At 39.6% G+C, this 18,411-nt stretch overlaps 1 protein-coding gene across 1 annotated transcript in view; it reads right to left on the reverse strand.

The window, feature by feature from the left end:
* Positions 1-3,815: 3,815 nt before the first annotated feature.
* Positions 3,816-18,411, reverse strand: part of BMERB1 (bMERB domain containing 1) — a 49,258-nt gene continuing 34,662 nt past the window's right edge. The window contains exons 3-6 of the mRNA XM_034065784.1: positions 11,132-11,205; positions 8,312-8,426; positions 6,647-6,729; positions 3,816-5,447 (exon numbers count right to left, since the gene is read on the reverse strand). Of these exons, the coding sequence (XP_033921675.1) occupies positions 5,335-5,447; positions 6,647-6,729; positions 8,312-8,426; positions 11,132-11,205 (385 nt within the window). The 3' untranslated portion in view covers positions 3,816-5,334. The remainder of the gene's footprint in view (positions 5,448-6,646; positions 6,730-8,311; positions 8,427-11,131; positions 11,206-18,411) is intronic.

Raw genomic sequence — 18,411 nt, forward strand, 5'->3', positions numbered from 1 at the left:
GCTACATACCTATAAAATCCCTTCCTATTATCTTTAACATCCCTTGCCAAGTTTAGCTCCAATTGGGCCTTAGCTTTCCTAACTTGGTCCCTAACTACCCTGACAACATCCCTGTATTCATCCCAGGCCACCTGTCCTTGTTTCCACCTTTTATAAGCCTCTTTTTTCCTGTGAATTTTTCTCAGCAGCTCCTTATCCATCCAAGGAGGTCTCGTGCCCCTCCTGCTGCACTTCCTTCTAGTCGGGATGCAACACTCCTGAGCTTGTAGCAGGTGATCCTTGAATATTAACCAAGAGTCTTGGCCCCCCTTACCCTCAAGGGCTATATCCCATGGAACCTTGCTAAGCAGGTTCCTGAAGAGCCCAAAGTCTGCTCTCTTGAAGTCCAGGGCAGTGAGCTTACTGCACGCTCTTCTCACTGTCCTGAGGACCTCAAATTCGACCATCTCGTGATCTCTGCATCCAAGACTTCCCTGGAGAGTCACATTTCCAACGAGCCCTTCCCTGTTGGTGAGCACGAGGTCAAGCAGGGCACCTCTCCTCGTCGGCTCCTTTATTGCTTGCAGAAGGAAGTTGTCTTCCACACAATCAAGAAACCTCCTGGATTGCTTGTGCCGGTCCGTACCGTTGCCCCAACAGATGTCAGGGTGGTTGAAGTCCCCCATGAGAACAAGGGCCTGTGAGCGTGAGGCTTTTCCTATTTGTCTGTAGAGATCTTCATCCACAGGTTCCTCTTGATCAGGCTGTCTGTAACATATCCCCACAGTAATGTGTCCCATCACCGATTTCCCCTTAACCCTGACCCACATATTTTCTGTTAACTGATCACCTGTCCCCAGACAGAGTTCCATACTCTCCAGCCTATCCCTAACATAAAGGGCAACTTCCCCTCCCTTCCTACTGGGCCTGTCTTTTCTAAAAAGCCTATAACCCTCCATTCCAACACTCCAGTCAAAGGAGCCATCCCACCATGTTTCGGTGATGCCTATTATATCATAGCCCCATAGATGTGCCCACATCTCTAATTCCTCTTGTTTATTCCCCATGCTACAGGCATTTGTATAGGGGCATCTGATCCAAGCTCCAAATGAAGCCAGCTCAGTGGCTGGAGCGGCTAGAATATTACTACATTGCTCAGAGTATTTATTATAGGTGCTGGCAACTGACTGGGTGTGTTGGGATGGAATGATGCTCCCCTCCCCCAACACAACTAGTTTAAAGCATCCTTGACAAGTCTGGCAAGCCTCCCAGCAAAGTCACTCTTCCCTTTCTTTATCAGAGCAGTTCCACCAGCCCCCAGTAGGCCTGGCCTACAAATGTGGGCCCCATGTCCAAGATGCCCAAACCCTTGACTATGACACCACCCTTTTAACCATTTATTAACTTGTCCAATCCTCCTTGCCTTTGGAAGGTCCTCCCCTGTGTCTTGGAGAATTGTCGAAAAGACTATCTGAGCTCCAGAACCCCTGACCACCTCTCCCAGGGCTCTGTAGTCCTTTATACTCCTCAGGCTACTACTATCTATATCCCTAGCACCCACATGTATCACTAGAAGTGGGTAATAGTCCGTGGGACTTACTAGAGCAGGCAGCCTCTCCGCAACATCCCTGATCCATGCCCCAGGTAGGCAACACACCTCCCTTGCGACTGGGTCAGGCCGACAGATGAGCACTTCTGTCCCTTTCAAGGCAGAGTCCCCTACTACTACAACCCACCGCTTTTTCCTGGCGGCACCAGTAGAGATCTTCTGTACCAGTGCACCAGCCAACTGTTTCTGATGCAAGTGCATTTCCTCATCAGCCCCTTGCAGGGCAGCAAAGCAGTTCTGGGTGGGAATGCTTTTATTTGTATTTCAGTAGTGTTACTAAATCACCAAATGATTCCTTTCTTGCAGAATAATAATTCTATTATTTTTGAAAAGTGTAGCAGCACAGTAAGTGCATTCCACTCTACTCCATAACCACTTACTTCCTTCAGTCACAGGAAGAAACATATACTTGGTATAACACAGCAGCTTATTTTATTTGGAAATATGTTTAACTTTGCTGAAGAGATTCAGTAGGCCATGGTGAAGGTACAAAAGAACCATTTGCTGGTAGAATTAGTGATTAGTACAAATAGCACTTCAGCACTTTTTCTCAGTAGACCAGGATCCTTTCCTGAATATAGCCATGTTCATATAGGAACAGTGTGTCAAATCCACCTTATTTTCTTCACTTTCTGATGCCTTACTTGCTTTCTGAAGTGATAGCCAGGATGTCCAGAAGAGATTTTGGATCAACTGATGTCCCTCTTTCTTTGCAGACAAGAACAGATATCTGAAAATCAGCTCTGAAATTATGCCAGTTACTCGATGTAGTCACCTAAAGATCCTTGTCTGATCCTTTCTGCTGATTTTATATATGGGGATTGCTGTAATAATGTGCTCTGTTCATAGGATCATGGAAGTTACAAAGCCATTGTTCTTGGGAGTACTGAGGGGTTTAGTCTGACTTTAAGAACAAGAACCAAGATTCTTACGCACATAGTTCCTTCCTAAGTTTAATTTGTTCAATTACAACAGTTGTATGTAAAAGTAAGCCATTAGAGCTCTGCTGTGTTCTGGATGGACAACGCTAAGCCTCTGCTGAACACAGCTGAGAAGTCTGACCTCAGTCTGAAAAAATACAGGACTTTATCACTAAGTGGAGTCACTAACCCCCTTCTAGAGGAACCACTGCTGCACTGCAGGCAAGCTGTTCAAACCCACCCAAATAGAAACAGAACTGAAGCATTTGCTAATTAAAAGCAAAACAAACTCGCACAAAGAAAACTTTCCAGCTGAGCCATGCTAGAACTTCTGAAAATGAAGTTCACTCTCACTAATACTGCTCTAGGTAGGTCCTTTTGGGCCACTGCCTACTAGTGCTAACTGGATATGAATATTACATATTCATACTTGCTGCACTTCCTCTTCTTCTTTTTAATTAAAAGGGAGCTCTGTAGCCTAGTCATGAGTGTTGCATCCCAGAAATAACTAGCTCTGTTTCCTGTTAGTAAAAGTTTTCTCATACAAACCTACATTCTACTGATTTCATTTTTCTTCCCAAAGGAACACATTCTGTGCAGCATGCAGGGATCATCTCAGTCATCAATACAGCCTGGTTTAAACACCGGTGTGTAAGTCACCTCTTGCCTTACAAAAGCTGTGTGCCAAGTTCTTCAGGACCCTTTACTTACTAACATTCACAATACTTGGTTTTAACAGTAGATCCTAAGGCTTTAAGTTTGGTGCTTTACTACAGGTTTTTTCTGAACTTCCATTTGCCTTTATGACTGGCATTGAGCATCTGCCTCTTGTCTTCGGATATTGATAATTACTGATGTCTTAATTGGGTACCAGCAAATTCAAGAGGCTGAATTTTCCAGAAGCCAGTGGACATTTCTTCCCCTCCAGTGTCTACTCTCCCTTAAAAGCAGTTTTCTCCATAACTGTTAATGTACATGGGTGCTCTAGAGAGTCCAACCCATACCAGATCCAATAGCTGTTAAGAGCTACAGAGCTTAATGTGGTGATGCGTGTATTAACAAAGATGTAATAATTATATATGACTGTTCAGCCTTTGGATATGTGATGTCCTTTTTCCTGTGTCTTTGATCAAAAGTAAGTACAAGTGTGTCAAGTCTTAGTGGAATGCTTTTGTGTTTTTGTTTTCTTCCTTGATCCTTAAACCTTGAGGAACTTAGTGGTGTAGGTTCTTTGTCTCAAGTGAGTCTGCAATACCAAAACAAATTATTCTGGAAAAACAAATCTTCATTGAATCAGTCTGATGCTAGGGATTAAGTTTTATTTGTACAAGAATAGTCTGGGTTACTTTAGATTATGTCTATCTTCTTGAATTTAAAGATACTTCCTCTTTTAAAAAAAAAAATAAAAATTACTGTTTAGCCTTTTGGCGTAACTGCTGTTATTTCTTTTCTCCTTTCATATAGCTGTGGTTCCTTTCTACATAGAAGCGCAGATGTCACTTAGCTGGCTTCAAAAAATGGAAATTCCTCTTGAAGAACTTTATTTTAGGAACTTTTTGCTATCTGTTATTTCTAAGCCTGAGATTTTCACATTAGATCCATATACATTTATTTTACTATTTACACCTATCACAGTACATTTATATGAAGTACCATCACACAGAAAAACTAGCTACTGACAGCTAACATATTAGATTCCACAAGGCTTAATCTGCATAGAGACCAGAAACACATTTAGTAGTGAAACACAGGTAAGTCTTTCTGTATTTCCCTTAATTTTAAACCCATTTGTGTAGAATATGATCTCTCTATCACAACTATCTCCTTCTGTATTTGTGTACTTGTCTTGTGGTCAATTTGTCTTGGGGTGACTACTGTTCTCCTATGCTTGAAAGTTTATATTTCTTGTGGTCATGACATATGCAATTAATAGTTGTTTTAACTGTTTTTTAAATATTAAATTGTTTGTCTTCCACTCTCCTCCCAGTAACCTACCAGTGCTACATAATGTCATACTGCATGTAACTTCTAATAGTAGACAAAAATCTCTGGGTAAATATTTCTGTGACTCCATGTGAGGTGCAAATCTAAAAAAGAAATGGTACAACTCTGGACTACATCTATTTGCAGTTACTGTAGCTCTGCTTGTTAAAGCTTCATCAGATTTATTTTTGGTGTAAGCAGTATTAATCTGACTTGAGTAATTTAGGAATCATATGGGATATAAAAATCTTTTTCTACTTGCAACATCCTTGTCACTGATCCTCTTTCTAAAGAATTTGAAGTGAAAATCCACAGCAAAGTAGTTGAAGATCATAGTAGTTTGATAAAGATTCTGTATGCAACATCAGTTATCCTGAAATCGCTTCATCTATCAGTTGTGCTATATACAGCATATACTACTGTGGTTTTTGTTTAGAAAAGTAGCCAAAATGGGTATTTAAGCAATTTTTGAGTGCTGTTTGTCAAAGGGAAAAGTGTACAACATTCTTACCAAGTGTTGACCTATTAAAATTGCCATTTTACACCTTACTGGATGAAATATACCCTCTTTCCATTCACTTCTGTCAGTGGGGTGTTTTTGTTGACTCTACTAACTATCTTTTCTGGTCACTGGACAGCCACTATATATATTTCGTTTGTTTTTAGGCATGCGTGTTGAGTGATCCATGCAACAGTGAAGAACCTGCCATTGCACATTCCATACATAACTGTTGTACCAGTTGCTCTTGATTCTGTTAGCAGGATGCTGTTAGTTCCCCTCACTCTACACAGTTTCATTCAATGAAAACATTTAAAAAGACAAACATGGTAGAAAGCCCAGAGCTACATGATGTTGCATTGTGTCGCCCCGCAACAATCTTTAATAATAGCCAATCCTGCCTTGGCAATGGTGGGCTTGCTTGGAGGAGGTTCTGCCTTCTTTTCTGCTGGGCTGCCTGCAATGTTCAAAAAAAGACGCCATTAAAAACAAGAGCTGGTCAAACTCTTTCTTCTTACTTCTGGCTTAAACAATGCAAGCCTTTCCTGCCATCTGCACTCAAAACCTTGTCTTTCCCAAATATCTTAACTTGTTAGAACAATACTTCTAACACTTGGTAGTAACCAAGCTGGTATGTGAAGTCCAACTGGCTGAAAAATCCAGACATCTCAGTGTGGGGGATAAACTTCTTGCTCCTTGTTCAATCCAAGTGTCCCTTTTCACAGCCTTAGAGTCAGGTAATAGATCCTTCTACAGAAAGTCATCTTACTATCCTTAAACCCCAACAACTAAGGAGTTAAACAAAAATATTGCTACAGTTTATTCTTTTGTCACCTTGGATGCTGTAATTAAGAGAACAAGATAAAGGTAGGCTTTAATTTTTCAGTGTGAAAAGAATCTTTAACATTGTATTTAAAAGCAGCAACGTAAGGAAATTAACAAGGGAGATGAGATATGCTCCCTGTGACTAAAAGGGTATAAACAATTAGTGAAGCATCTTAGAATGTCTTTATCAACTTGGTAATTGAACTTCATGGTCATTCCATTTCTCTCTAGAAAATCTTTAAGAAGATCATTTGTGCAAAATGTCAGTGTGTTTGGTTATAAACCTCTGCAGCTGATGGACCAAATCCACTAAGAAGGGCACCACTTGCACTTGACTGTCTCCCTGCTTAACAGCTCAGTTTATGACAGGTCAGAACCTGTTAACTTTTAGAGCTCATTCTGTGGCTATATTTGTTTAAAAGTCGCAGCTAAAAGCTTCCAAGGGATCATATAATCCACTTGGTTTCTGAGAAATATGTTTGCAGATCCATAAATTTGGGTTGAGGTGACTGAAAAGCTTATTTATTCTAGTAAATGTAAGAAATTTGGGGCACCTGTGGAAGTTTGCAGTCTTTTTTCTAGTTTCCATCTTGCCTGCTGTAAATGGGTAAACTTTGCTTCATATATCCTAGTGTTTTATCTGAAGAGGGTTTTTTTTCCCCAGCTGTTTCTGCAGAACCAGATGGGAAAAAGATTGGAAAAATAATCTACTTGCTTTACAAAAGCAGGTTGTGGCAGTGGGTATTCAAATGTACTTTGCATATTTAAAACAAAACCATTTTAAAGTGTTTTTCCTACTGTTCTTGTTTTTCATAATATTTAGGAACTCACTAGTAGGAGATTGTGTAGCTTTGTCTATGGGTTTTAACTTGGTGCGAAGGAATTCAGCCATCTCTCTGTCTTCTTCTTTCTCTCTGGAAAAAAGAAAAAGAAATGTCATAACAATGTTTTCACCATAAATGGCGGCTGTAAAAGCTAGAGTAGCTAGCATCAAATTACTAGTAAAAAATTATTTTACTGTTTTTAGGAACTCTTAATTTTTCTGCTTATTAAAGAGCAATATATTTGCATAAACAAAAAGAGTAACAAACTTCTTGTAGAATGCAGAATTTTCACCAAGATTCTTCTCTCTTGATACTGTTGGATTCATTATACTCCCTACTCAGTGGATTCAAACCATAATGTATCACCTATTTTAAGCTGGCCTCACAAGTGCTTCATGATACTTCCTCTACAAGGTGGAGCAGAGGATATATATGGCTGTAATTATAGTGCTTATTTTTAAAGGCTGGATCTCATGTTCTTCTGCTGTTAGTATATATTTTTCTTTGCCTGAAGCTGACAGCATTAGACCCAAAATAAAAAGATGGCATTGCTAACCTTAACTGTATCTATTGAGGGTATTTCCATATTAGTTTCTTTGCTATTTTGTTACTTCCAACATTGAGTTCACTGATTGAACATCTCAGTTTAGAGGAAAAACAGGTTTTTATTATCAAGAATTTTAAAGAAAAGCCTCTGGTTTTGCTCCAAATGTGAACTGACATTAATGTATACGCATCTGCATAGTGCATAGCAGTGCATTCTCAGCAGCCTACAATTAGGCTTCTGCATTGTCTGGCTGCTGATGACGTTTCTATGATTTGCACATCAAACTAGCAGTTGAGAACTCTGGATTACATCTAGCTCAGGCTTCTTGTCAGCTGCCAACTTTGGCCAGCTCTCTTTGATCAGCTGCAGGACTCTGGCAAGCTTTCCTCTCTTCTGTCCTGTCCTCGCTTAGAATTTAAATGTGTTGAAGAGATACTGCTGTTTAGAATAAATGGATTGATGAGCCCTGAATCTTTACTGTAGAAAGAGGCAGGGAAAGTAATAGCAAAAATATGATTGTAGAGTAGGATCTCAGTGCAACAGCTGGAAATGAATTTTTGAGGAAGATCACAAGTTTCTTAGCAACTTTAGGCTAAGATACTGAAATGAAATCATTCTGTACTTGCTTATGCTTTAGGTTAGGTAGACATGTGTTACTGATTGCATTCTTGCTTTTTTTTATCATCACTTGCATGGTGATCATAGTAATAATAAAAACTGACCACATTAATAATTTGTTTAAAAATAGAAAAAGGCACATTTTAGTTGTCTACAAATTAAAATTGTAAAATTCTATTTCATGTCTACTCATGCCAAAAGGATCCTCTGGTGGCAGCAAAAATCCTTCTCTCTTTAATGGTAATGCCCAGACATTTTCTGGTAGGAATGTGAGACCAAACCCTGCTCTATCCCATTAATGATTCAGTCATCTTATGATTAAAGAGCCACAGAAGTGGCATAATTCTGATTTCAGTGTTTTTCCTATGGAACTAGGAGGAGGCTTTTGACTTGGGAAGTTGTTTTAAAGGATCAGTTTTTTCAATTAATGTCAGTGTAAATTTTGTCACTCCAGTATAGTACCAGACTTATGAAACCTCCCTAAGTTCAGCTGCTTTTAGTTCTTACCGTAATCTTTCCACCTCTGCATCATCTACAAGAAAGTCTCTTTTTTGTACCAGTCTGTGAATCTTCTGAATCAGTTCATCCTCTCTTTGTTTGTCCATCTTAGTTTTTTTTTTTTCTGGTCAAAAACAGAGAAAAGAGGCTATTACTTTAGATTATAGGGAGCAGAGTGGGAAGGTGGACATTGCATGTGTCTAAGAATGAACTGCTGATTGAAGTCAATGGTTCTTCAGACCTGAGTCACCAAAACCCCAGCAAGTTCTGGTCACTGCCTCTTTGTTCTCTTCTTGCTGCTCTTTCGTTTGAGCAGCTTAATGGTCTGGAGACTCTGTGGGGCTTGCCAAGCCTCCTTTTAATATTAAATTTCTCTGCAAAACAGTGCTTGGAATTTTTTAAGGAGCTTTGGTGGGAAAATAGTCTATGATGCTTCATTAAAATCCACGGTACAAACTCCCTTTGACCTCAGGGGAAATGAGACCATACCAAAAGGAACCATTTCTCTGTACTTCATGACAGCTTTGGCTGTTGACTACAACAGCTGTTTTCCTACTCTGTAAGGCAGGTGAGCAACAAATCCACATAACAGCATCGACTGTAAAATGTGGAAAAATAAATGCAAAGTGTTTATTTTCCCCATGTTTCAAAAATCTGAGTAATATATATGTATGTCATTATTAACTGGCCAGTCTAATGACTAGGTTGTCTATAAACATTGATTTTTGTGACACAAAAGATGTGCCTGTCACAAACTAACACTCATAAATGTTAGGGATTACAGAGGTGTAGTTTAAGGTTATAAAGCAAATGTAGTTAAGACAGAAATCTTCAAACCTAGGAAGTAGAATAGAGATGAGAAAGCCAGAGGCAAATTCTAACCCACATATTTCCTCAAAAATCTGAAAATTTTGATTTGTTGTGAAGACACTTTGCATTAAATCAAGAATTCTGGTTTTGAGCAGTAGAACTCTGTTTAGAGAACCATAAAATTAAGTACATTGAGAGCTGTGGAAGAAGGGCAAGCTGCCTGCAGTCTGCTGATTGAATTTACAAGATATTTTGAAGGGCTATCTAAATCAGGTACTTGAAAAGAATTGTTTTGTACAGCTTAGTTTTGCATCGTGGGCTTCAGGATGCTTACTGCTGGGAACTTCTGTAATAAATCCATTCCTTTAGATAAGCACACCTTGAATATATTTTCAAGACAAATTCTGTAAGTCTCAATCTCAGTCATATTCCTTGTACAATTTTAGGTTATGGTCTGCCAGTAGCAGAGGAAATAATCTGTAATACAATATACAGCTGCTTTGTCTGGGATGTATTGTGTGTGTCTTAGAAATCATAAAGGAAGGTTGACTGCTGCAAAGATTTCAAGACTTTGGCTTTGTTTCCTATGGAAAATTCACATGAATAATCTGAATTTGCAGTAGAGAAAAAAGAAAAATGCTTTGAAATCACTGGTTTTTTTTTTTGCTTTGGCATTTATGCCTATGGAGCAAGGCATCTCCTTCTCTCACTACTGAAGATAGAAGCCACTTCCTATTTCCTTTCAATCCATCCTCCTCCCAGATTGAGATCTGCTCTCACATACCCTTCAGGAAACTGCCTGCCAAATATATGCATCCTGAATTGTGCTAAGGAGAAACTGCTCGCTGTGGATCTCTGCTTAAGACTCTTTGATCAACCCTAACTGCAAGTTAAAAGTGTGGGTAGGAAAGCTTCGGACTGGAAGAGGCAAGGCAATGGGAATCATTCATAGATATTTTCTAGGATTCATAATCCTTCCCAGTACCACTTAAACCCATAATGTACCAACACTGTTAAAATGTGACCTATAAGTAACTAAGAAGTATGAAGAAATAAAAAAAGATTATTAATCCACTTCTGTTGAGTGTAAAGAAAAGTGGAAAAGGTTCTTACACAACTAAGAATGTGGCCTCAGAGTAGTCCTGTTTCCCAATTCATAAGTGACCTTCTCCTTTCTGGGGAGAAAGCTGTCTTTCAAAGTTGCAGAATAAAATATCGAGAAGAAGTGAGATAACCAAAGGACAGTCAAAACTTACCCTTAATAGTTAGGCAGCAGCAAGTTATTTGTTAAGGGTGCTAAGAGGCCATGCAGTAATATCTCTGTGACAGTTCTCTGTGATATACTTTAAATGGCCCACTGCAGTTGCTTTTCAGGATTTGTCTGTACTTTTCTTGAACAAAAGTAGGATTGTTGTGGATGATCTAAAACAGCAAAACTGCAGTGAAACAAAATTCTCCACTGATTTCAGCTGGAGATTGGAGTTAAAGACTGCAAAGTTGTCTACAACAGTGACTTTGCAGGGAATTTTCCCCATGCTTTTTGTAGAAACCTTTTACTTTATTCTGGATGGTAGGTTTAACTACAGGTGTGACAATGAATTGGTGTATCTAGAGAAAAAAAATCAATCACATTCACAGTTATGATTATAAATCCCTTTCCTTTCTGCCTTTTATCTCTGATGTGTCAGCACCATCTTTTTTACCTGACAATTTCTATGCCACGTGTTTCCCTTGAGATTGCCAAGGGAGTACAAGGAATGTGCACCTTGAGTGATATTGCAGGGTTGCTGCAGGTTTCAAGGCAGCAGTGAAATACAGCATGAAAAGAAATTTGGAGACCAGGATATTAAAAATGGAAAGGGAAATTGGAAATAAATACAAGGATGGGAGGAAAGAGATGAAATTCAATCTTGGGGGTACATTTCTGATTGTTAGGGGCAGAGGGGTGTCCCTGACACCATCCCCACCTGTGCATCACCCAAGCATTATCCTAATACTGGGTTGGGAAATGGCCATTACCTGGGATTGCTACCAAATTCTGCAGCTCGCTCTTAAGGTTCATAATGTCTTTACATAGCTGGATGTCATCCATCCTGCAGAAAGAGAAAAGCATTGTCAGACACAAGCAAACTTCACCCTGTGTTGGTGCAAGCATCCAGATCTCATCTGAATATTGTCCCTTGCTGGGACCTGTGCATCAGCAGGAAATGCAGAGGTTTAACCTTGGGATACTGATACTGTTCATTCACTAGTTTTAACAGATAGCAAATTAACTGACCAACAGTAATAGGTGGAAAGGTTCTGGGGAGTTATTAATTCAAGACATGATTTATATTTCACTTCCAACTTCCTTTGTGATCTTACTAATAATTTAACCCTGATACCAAAGATCTGGAAACTGATATAATTTGGCATATAACTACTCTGAGGTCTTGTGCCTTGGATGAATGTCTCCCATGGCTGACACGAATGCTTCCCATCCTCAGTGTGTGCAGAAAGTCCATTAATGTGAAGACACAGAAGACATCTAAAGAAAAATCAAATCTGACATTAGCAGAAACTGCACCTTTAGTTCTTACTGAAATTCGTACTTTTCCTGAGAGCTCCTGTACTGAATTACTCCCTGACAGGTAGCAAACTTCAGCATTAGCCTCCTGGCAAATGTTTTGTTTTAGTGTCCTGGCCACACTGGCAGCCAAGGCTCAGGTGTTGGTTTCAAGGGCTGCATCAAGGGCTTCCATTTTGAAATGATGCCCTGAAGAATACAAGAAACAGCCTTTGTGACTGAGCATTCTCCAACTCATGTCACCAGCACTATTCTTGCCCACAGATATAAATCTTTGCTTCATAATACTGTGCCTGAAGGGTGGATTGCCTATCGCCTAAGTACAAAGGTAAGCTGAAGTGCTTTCAGAACATGGGTTAACAGTGGTATTTCAAGAGAGGAAACCTGAGGGATTTGTGTGTGTATGTGAGAGCAAGCACACAAAGGATAATGCAGCCAAATAACTGAATTAAATGAGGAGTGGAAAAAAAAGGTAATTCTGGCACAAACAAGGTTTTAATCACAACACAAGAGCTTTTATTCTCCCTGCTGCCTGTGCATGGAGCATAGGTCTCTGCAGGGAGCTGTCTGTCCTTCAGCTGCTTTGCTCATGTTATTAAAACATGTTGATCCTTTTATTATTTGCTGCTTTGGTTAACACCATCTTGCCTGTTCTGATACTTTCACTGTGTTACGACAGCTATTCCTGCTGTCCTTTTGCTTCTCTCTTCCCAAAATATGACAGTGAAATATCTTTGATAATAATCTTTATTGCTGGCATCTTTTTCTTGTTTAGGTGCCATTGTCACCTCAGCTGTGGATCAGGTCTCTCACTATCCGTCTTGTAAGTCTTACTTTCACTGGGAAGACTGGCATGATACCCTCAGGGCTAGTCCATAGCTCACTGCTGTATATGTTAGGGCCTTTGGAGGCAGAGACATTTATACTGATGATTATTCTTTGGCTCCTCATATTATTTATACTGATCATAAGCAAAGCCAGTTTTACTCTTGAGATCCATCATGCTATATAGTACTGAAATTCCTTTTATCAATGAAGAATGTTAAACACCATCCCTCAGGAGGATCAGTATTCAAAATATGCTGGGATGTGAGCAAGCCTTACAGCTCCTTATCTGTTCAATGTTCATGCAGTTTGGGTGTCATATTAATATAATGACTGTTAATACATTTGAGGGAAATTACTGTGGTTAACAAAGATGACAGTTTCTTGGTAAGAAATGTCCAATATTGAGCTGCTGTGTTCAAATCATATTAGGGGGCAGATCCTCAACTAGTGAAGAGAACAGTGAGTTTCTACAAAAGCCATCTCTGTGACATACAGAGAGAGGATATTTTTTTCCTGTACTGGGTAGATTGGGATTCAGTCTGGAAAGATCTGAAAGATACCAGTTATGGTACTTCACTCTTACTAGTTTCACTGCCTGCCCTCCTCAAAGACTTCCCCAAAGCCAATGCCACTGCTCTTCTCTCAGAATTTTCAGGAATTTAAAATGTAATAGGCAGTATGTTCCAAGTAAGCCAAATCCTTGATGTTCAGCTGTACCTACAGTCCCTTTGCTCAATTTGTGGCAAAGGTACTGCCTCATGCTTCAATTGTAGTTGCAATTCCTCCCATTATTTTGGCTCTTTTAAAACCTGACTGCAGAGTACACAGCTAGCACTCTCCATGTATATTCTTAGCACTTCTTTTTTGAGAGACCTAAACTTTGTTCCTGCCTTGTAACTCACAGGAGAGAAGTGGCCAAGCACTTGTGGGCTCCAACAGCATTATGATGATCTAAATTCCAAAAGTCATAAACCAGATGATCTTGCCAGAGTCCCAGCTGTGTAGGCTAGTGCATTCTGATGATGAACAAAGACTAAACCCACCATCTGTACCAATCCCCTTAAGCATGTGAAACATCTTTCCTCCCATCTGTGTCAAACAGCCTTTGTGCTTCATCCACTCCATAGTGTTGGTTAGGGGAGAAACAAAAAAAAAAAAAAAAAAGCTATGGTTAAAGGAGGGCTACGTAATGTGCTAATAACAACCATGTGAAGGCTTCATTCACCCAACTTAATGAAAGCAGGAAGTATAGTTGCTTGTACCTATAAAGCACATCACACATCTGCTAGTAATACTGAACATAGGGCAGTCTTCTTGTCCTGAGCAAGAATCACATTGCTGCCCTCAAATAAAAGGGAAGAAGAAGAGCTCCTGGGAAAGAAAGCTCTTGGAATGCTGTTCAATCTGTACTGGTACTATGGCCCTTCCTTTCCTTCTCCCCTTATACCCTGGTGCTTGGATGTCAGCAGTACAGGAAGCCCAGGAGAGGTTAATACTGCTTCTGGGAGGAAAAATAAACAATCAAATCACAGTGGATTTCTCATTTGAAAGCTGGATTGTCAGCAGGGTTTGACTGAGAGCATATTTTTATTACTGTCAGGCCTCTTTAGGAAGTAAACACAGCTTTTGGGAATCTTAAAGAGCAGTAATCTGCAGAGTAGAGAAAACTAAGTTCCTTTGGGTCCCTTAACCTTCTATAGAGAAGCTGGAGAAACACGCTGGTCCTAATTCTGCAGCACTCTCTGCTGTAAGTCAAATCTACCAGAGCACAAAACAAGCAAAAGGAGAAATAAGACTATTGTCCAGCTTATTTAAGAGCACTGTTATGCTTGCTGTGCACTTGGTGCTTTCCTTGAAGGAGAGCGGCACAGTCAGGTTGTTAGTCTGTGCAGAATGCAATGGCTTTTTCCCTGTAGATACAGCATGGCATAGGGTACTGAAAGGACACTCTTCAGATCTGTGTAAGTTACCTGCAAAGCTGCTCGAGATACTTGCATAAAATCTGCAATATACAAACAACCTTTGCTGAACTCTGGAATAGACAGTACATTCCTGCCAGTCCCTGTGAAATCATTTTGATGCTGTAGAAAAAACAGCAGTAAAGCCAGCAGCAGTTACAATAAGTCAGTTTTTCCCCTAGGGCTGAGCTTTAAATGTCTGCCCAGTAATCTTAAACACATGAGTTATGAGTATGATAAAACATTTCTCTTATTAGGAGCCCAAATCCATTCCTACAGTAATTGCAATAGCATTGAACTAGGGATGAATTCTCAGTGTGCTTTAATATATTCCTGACACTGTCTGCAATTGTGTTTTTCCGTTTCTTGATGGCTTATTACAAGAAACCCTCTGTATGCTTGGAGATATCACATAAGCATCTATTCTTCTTTTTTCTACTGGTATCTCAAGCTGCAGCATCAAAACCTAAAAGCAGACTCTGTTTGCCCCCCAAAAAGATAAAATAACTCATAATGAATAAACAGCACAAGCAAAAGATCTTCTAAACATGATACAAAATGACAGGAAAATAAGTGGGTCGGAAGAGCCTGCAGTAATCTGGCACAGTGACTCAGCCCCAGTATGTGTTTCTGTGGTCCAGTTACTAGGAGAAGAATGCTCTGAGCTCTGTCATTCCCATAAAATCTGCAATGAGATGACAGCATGAGTCACCTCTGCTGTGCACCATCTGGACTGAGGGGGAGCAGGGCAAAGAAACAGAGGAGACCTCCTATTCAGCTGTGGTCTGACAGGTCTCCAAGGCTATGGAAGATAATGGCAGGCAGGATTTAAAAAAGAAACATTCTGTACTGGACACAGAAGTGTTAGAAATTATTTTTCCATTTTCAGCTGAGGAAGAAAACCAAATTCCCTAGTATAAGACCTAGGTACTATCTAAAGCTAGGGATAGAAAAAAAAAGCAAACATGATAGTAAAAAGCAGTAGAAGAATCACTGAAAACACTAATGGTCAGCCAAAGAAGAGATGCCCAGCAACTTTGTCAAATGCTTAACACTTGAGAGTAAGAGCTATTAATAGCAGCTACATAAGCATCAAGTATCTTTTTTCATTGATTTTCAGGAGGAGCAGAGCAATTCAGTGTGTCTAGAGAGCTGTTGCCTTTGCTGAATGACTTTCAAAGCTAGAAATAGATCTGTGCTCCCTCTAGCATGTCTATAAGAGAAGGTCTGAGATTCTTTTGTTTTCTGTTATTGCGTTAAAGTGCTTGAAGTTAAAAAGTGAATGTAGAGTGGATTTGTTAGTTTCCCTCTCTCTTCCAAGAGGGTTTGCAGGCACTTCAGTTATTTTTAGTTCTCTTTTAATATACTCCTGTCTCAGAAGCAATGTGCTTGTAATTGTTAGTTTCTGAAGGCCATGTCCTAGACTGGGAACATCAAAGTCTAAGAATCAGGTGTTACGTGAAGTCATGAGTTGACATGATTACATGTATCTGGAGAAGGTCTCAATATAAGGATAAGAAGATAATCTTCTTGGTGGTGTCACAAATTAACATGCTGAACACCAGCCAAGAGCAGCCAGCAGTGATGGAGAAATTTTTGTGACTGAAGAGCTGTGTAGAAAAGTAAGAGAATTGCTATAGACAGACAGTGATGTGTTGTCAAGCAGCAGATTTGTTAAAATAAGGACTGAGGTGGGAGGAGGGACATCAGTGGAGACTACCTTTGGGGCCTGTAGGTGTTTAAGGCCTTGCCAAAGCAGTGGCAAATGTGGAATGGTGAAAGTATCCTGAGAATACAATAAACCAAGAAGTTTATGTATGTCCCTCTTCTACATTTGACTCTGTTTTGTTCCTGTCAACTAATTTTAGTTTCTTAAAACTTCTAATTACAAATCTGTGAAATCACAGACAACATAATGAGTCGTCTGAGTCATTTATGGTGTGTGTTTATCACCCTGTTATTTAGCTTAGCACCTGGTGCTGCTCAGGCTGGAAGTCACAGAGCTGGCAATTAAGATAACAGATTGCTGACCAGCCCGCTTGGCAGGTCAGGTTACAAATCAAAAGCCCTATGATTAACTTTAACTAATAAAATAAGTGTGTCTATCTTTTCTTGTTAAAAGTGCTCTCTGATGGAGGAACAGTGGGTAGAGGCACTGAACCGCAACTTGCAAAGTAACAGTGTAATTCAGCTGTCACTTCAGACAATTGAAGATGGCAGGACTTGAAAATCTTGGTCCCTGGAGTTCATATTTAAAGTATATTTCACAGAAATTCAGAAGAGCGTCTAAAGGAGCTGTCTGTATTTCATTCTTATGGACATTGTTGAATTCCCTTGAGCTTGGCCATTTCCTGTCAGTTATGAAGTTTTACTCTCAACTTCACTAGTAACAAGAGGAGCCCCACTGTGAAGGGGAGTATTCCTCTATATAACAAAAATTGACTAAGTTAATTTGTCTAAAAATATACAATAGAGAAGTTAGATTTAAATCCAGAAGCATAACCCCATTGCAGAAGCATACATGTAAAAGCCTAGGGCCAACTTATGTGCATGGTTCATTTAAACTGATCTGATAGTTTTATTTTTTGTTATTAGGTAGCAGAAGGGGGAAGTTCTAGGTTTGGCTATGTGTTATGTGTTGTCTCCAGCAGAATCAATGATACTTTTCCTTTTAATTTGCCTCTGTGTTTGACCTTTTCACATATTTAATCTTTGCTTTTAAACCCAGAAGAACAATTATTTGGTATCAAAGCTGGAAAGAATATAAAGGTATCTGGTATAAAATGAAACACTGACAGTCTATTTCGGGACTTTTCAATTCACTGTTGAATCACCACTGATCTATGGTCTCCTATTTATAGCAGAAGGCAAGTGAAAGAGGCTGCTGAAATACCACAGGTCATCAGTTACAGGTTATCACAGAGTATTCTTGCCGTATAGGAAGATTAACTGTGCAAAAGAGTGGGTCACAGTAACTGTGAGCACTAGATATGTAAATGATGCATTACAAATACATTATCTTGGATGCATGGTCTCATGGCAGACAATTCATTCTACCATCCACTCACGCAAACCAGACCACACGTAGCTATGCATGGGGAAATCAAAACCAGTTTGGAATTAAAGGTTACATTTGGATATACAGTGCTAAATTACTGACCTAAAAATTACTAAGTCAAAAGATTAAAGATACCTAGAGCTGCTCCTTCTTCTGTTAACAGCAATTTGTGACAACCATGGCATATATTCAATGTAGAAAATGCATTTCAAGAACATTTTCTATGAAATAATTATTTTCCTAGCTGTCCAACAGAGATGATAATGAAAATCTCTCCATTTAATCTTTTTCTCTTTTAAGCCACAAATATCCCAGCTAACAGTTATTAAGTCTACAATTCACTAAATATTTTACTAATTGTATGTTCAGCATTATACAGCACTAAAAAATGCTTTTCCTTTCTAAGCATTTTAAAATAGCTGTTTTTGTGCCACACAGTTGAAAATGTAATGTCATATTTTCTTCTGGGGTTGACTGTTTGCTGTCAAAAAGGACAAAGGAGATGGCTCTGCAGAGAGATCGGACTGAGCAAAGGCATCTTTCCTCTTTTGGGAGCTATCTTGTTCAGTTTAAAGTGCACAGTCTGGAATTTTGCAATTTGGTCCTCAGCTCATGTTCCTGTGGCTTCCAGGCTCCCATGTGAAGAAGCAGGAGACTCTCACCAAAGCTGGACCTTTCAGGAATTCCCAGTTCTACAGATGGCATGCTGACATCCTTGAGGCTCCCAGATCCATGGCAGTCCCCTAGACATATTATCCCTTATCTCAGAAGCCCCAAGCTTTGAGTATTTGACAACTTTCATTACAGAAACCAGACTGTGCCATTTTCAATCTTCCAGTTTCCTAATTATTTCCTCAAGGCTTCTGGATATTTGCAGGTGAGACACTAT

The sequence above is a fragment of the Melopsittacus undulatus genome, chromosome 8 (assembly GCF_012275295.1).
Source record: "Melopsittacus undulatus isolate bMelUnd1 chromosome 8, bMelUnd1.mat.Z, whole genome shotgun sequence".
Taxonomy (NCBI): domain Eukaryota; kingdom Metazoa; phylum Chordata; class Aves; order Psittaciformes; family Psittaculidae; genus Melopsittacus; species Melopsittacus undulatus.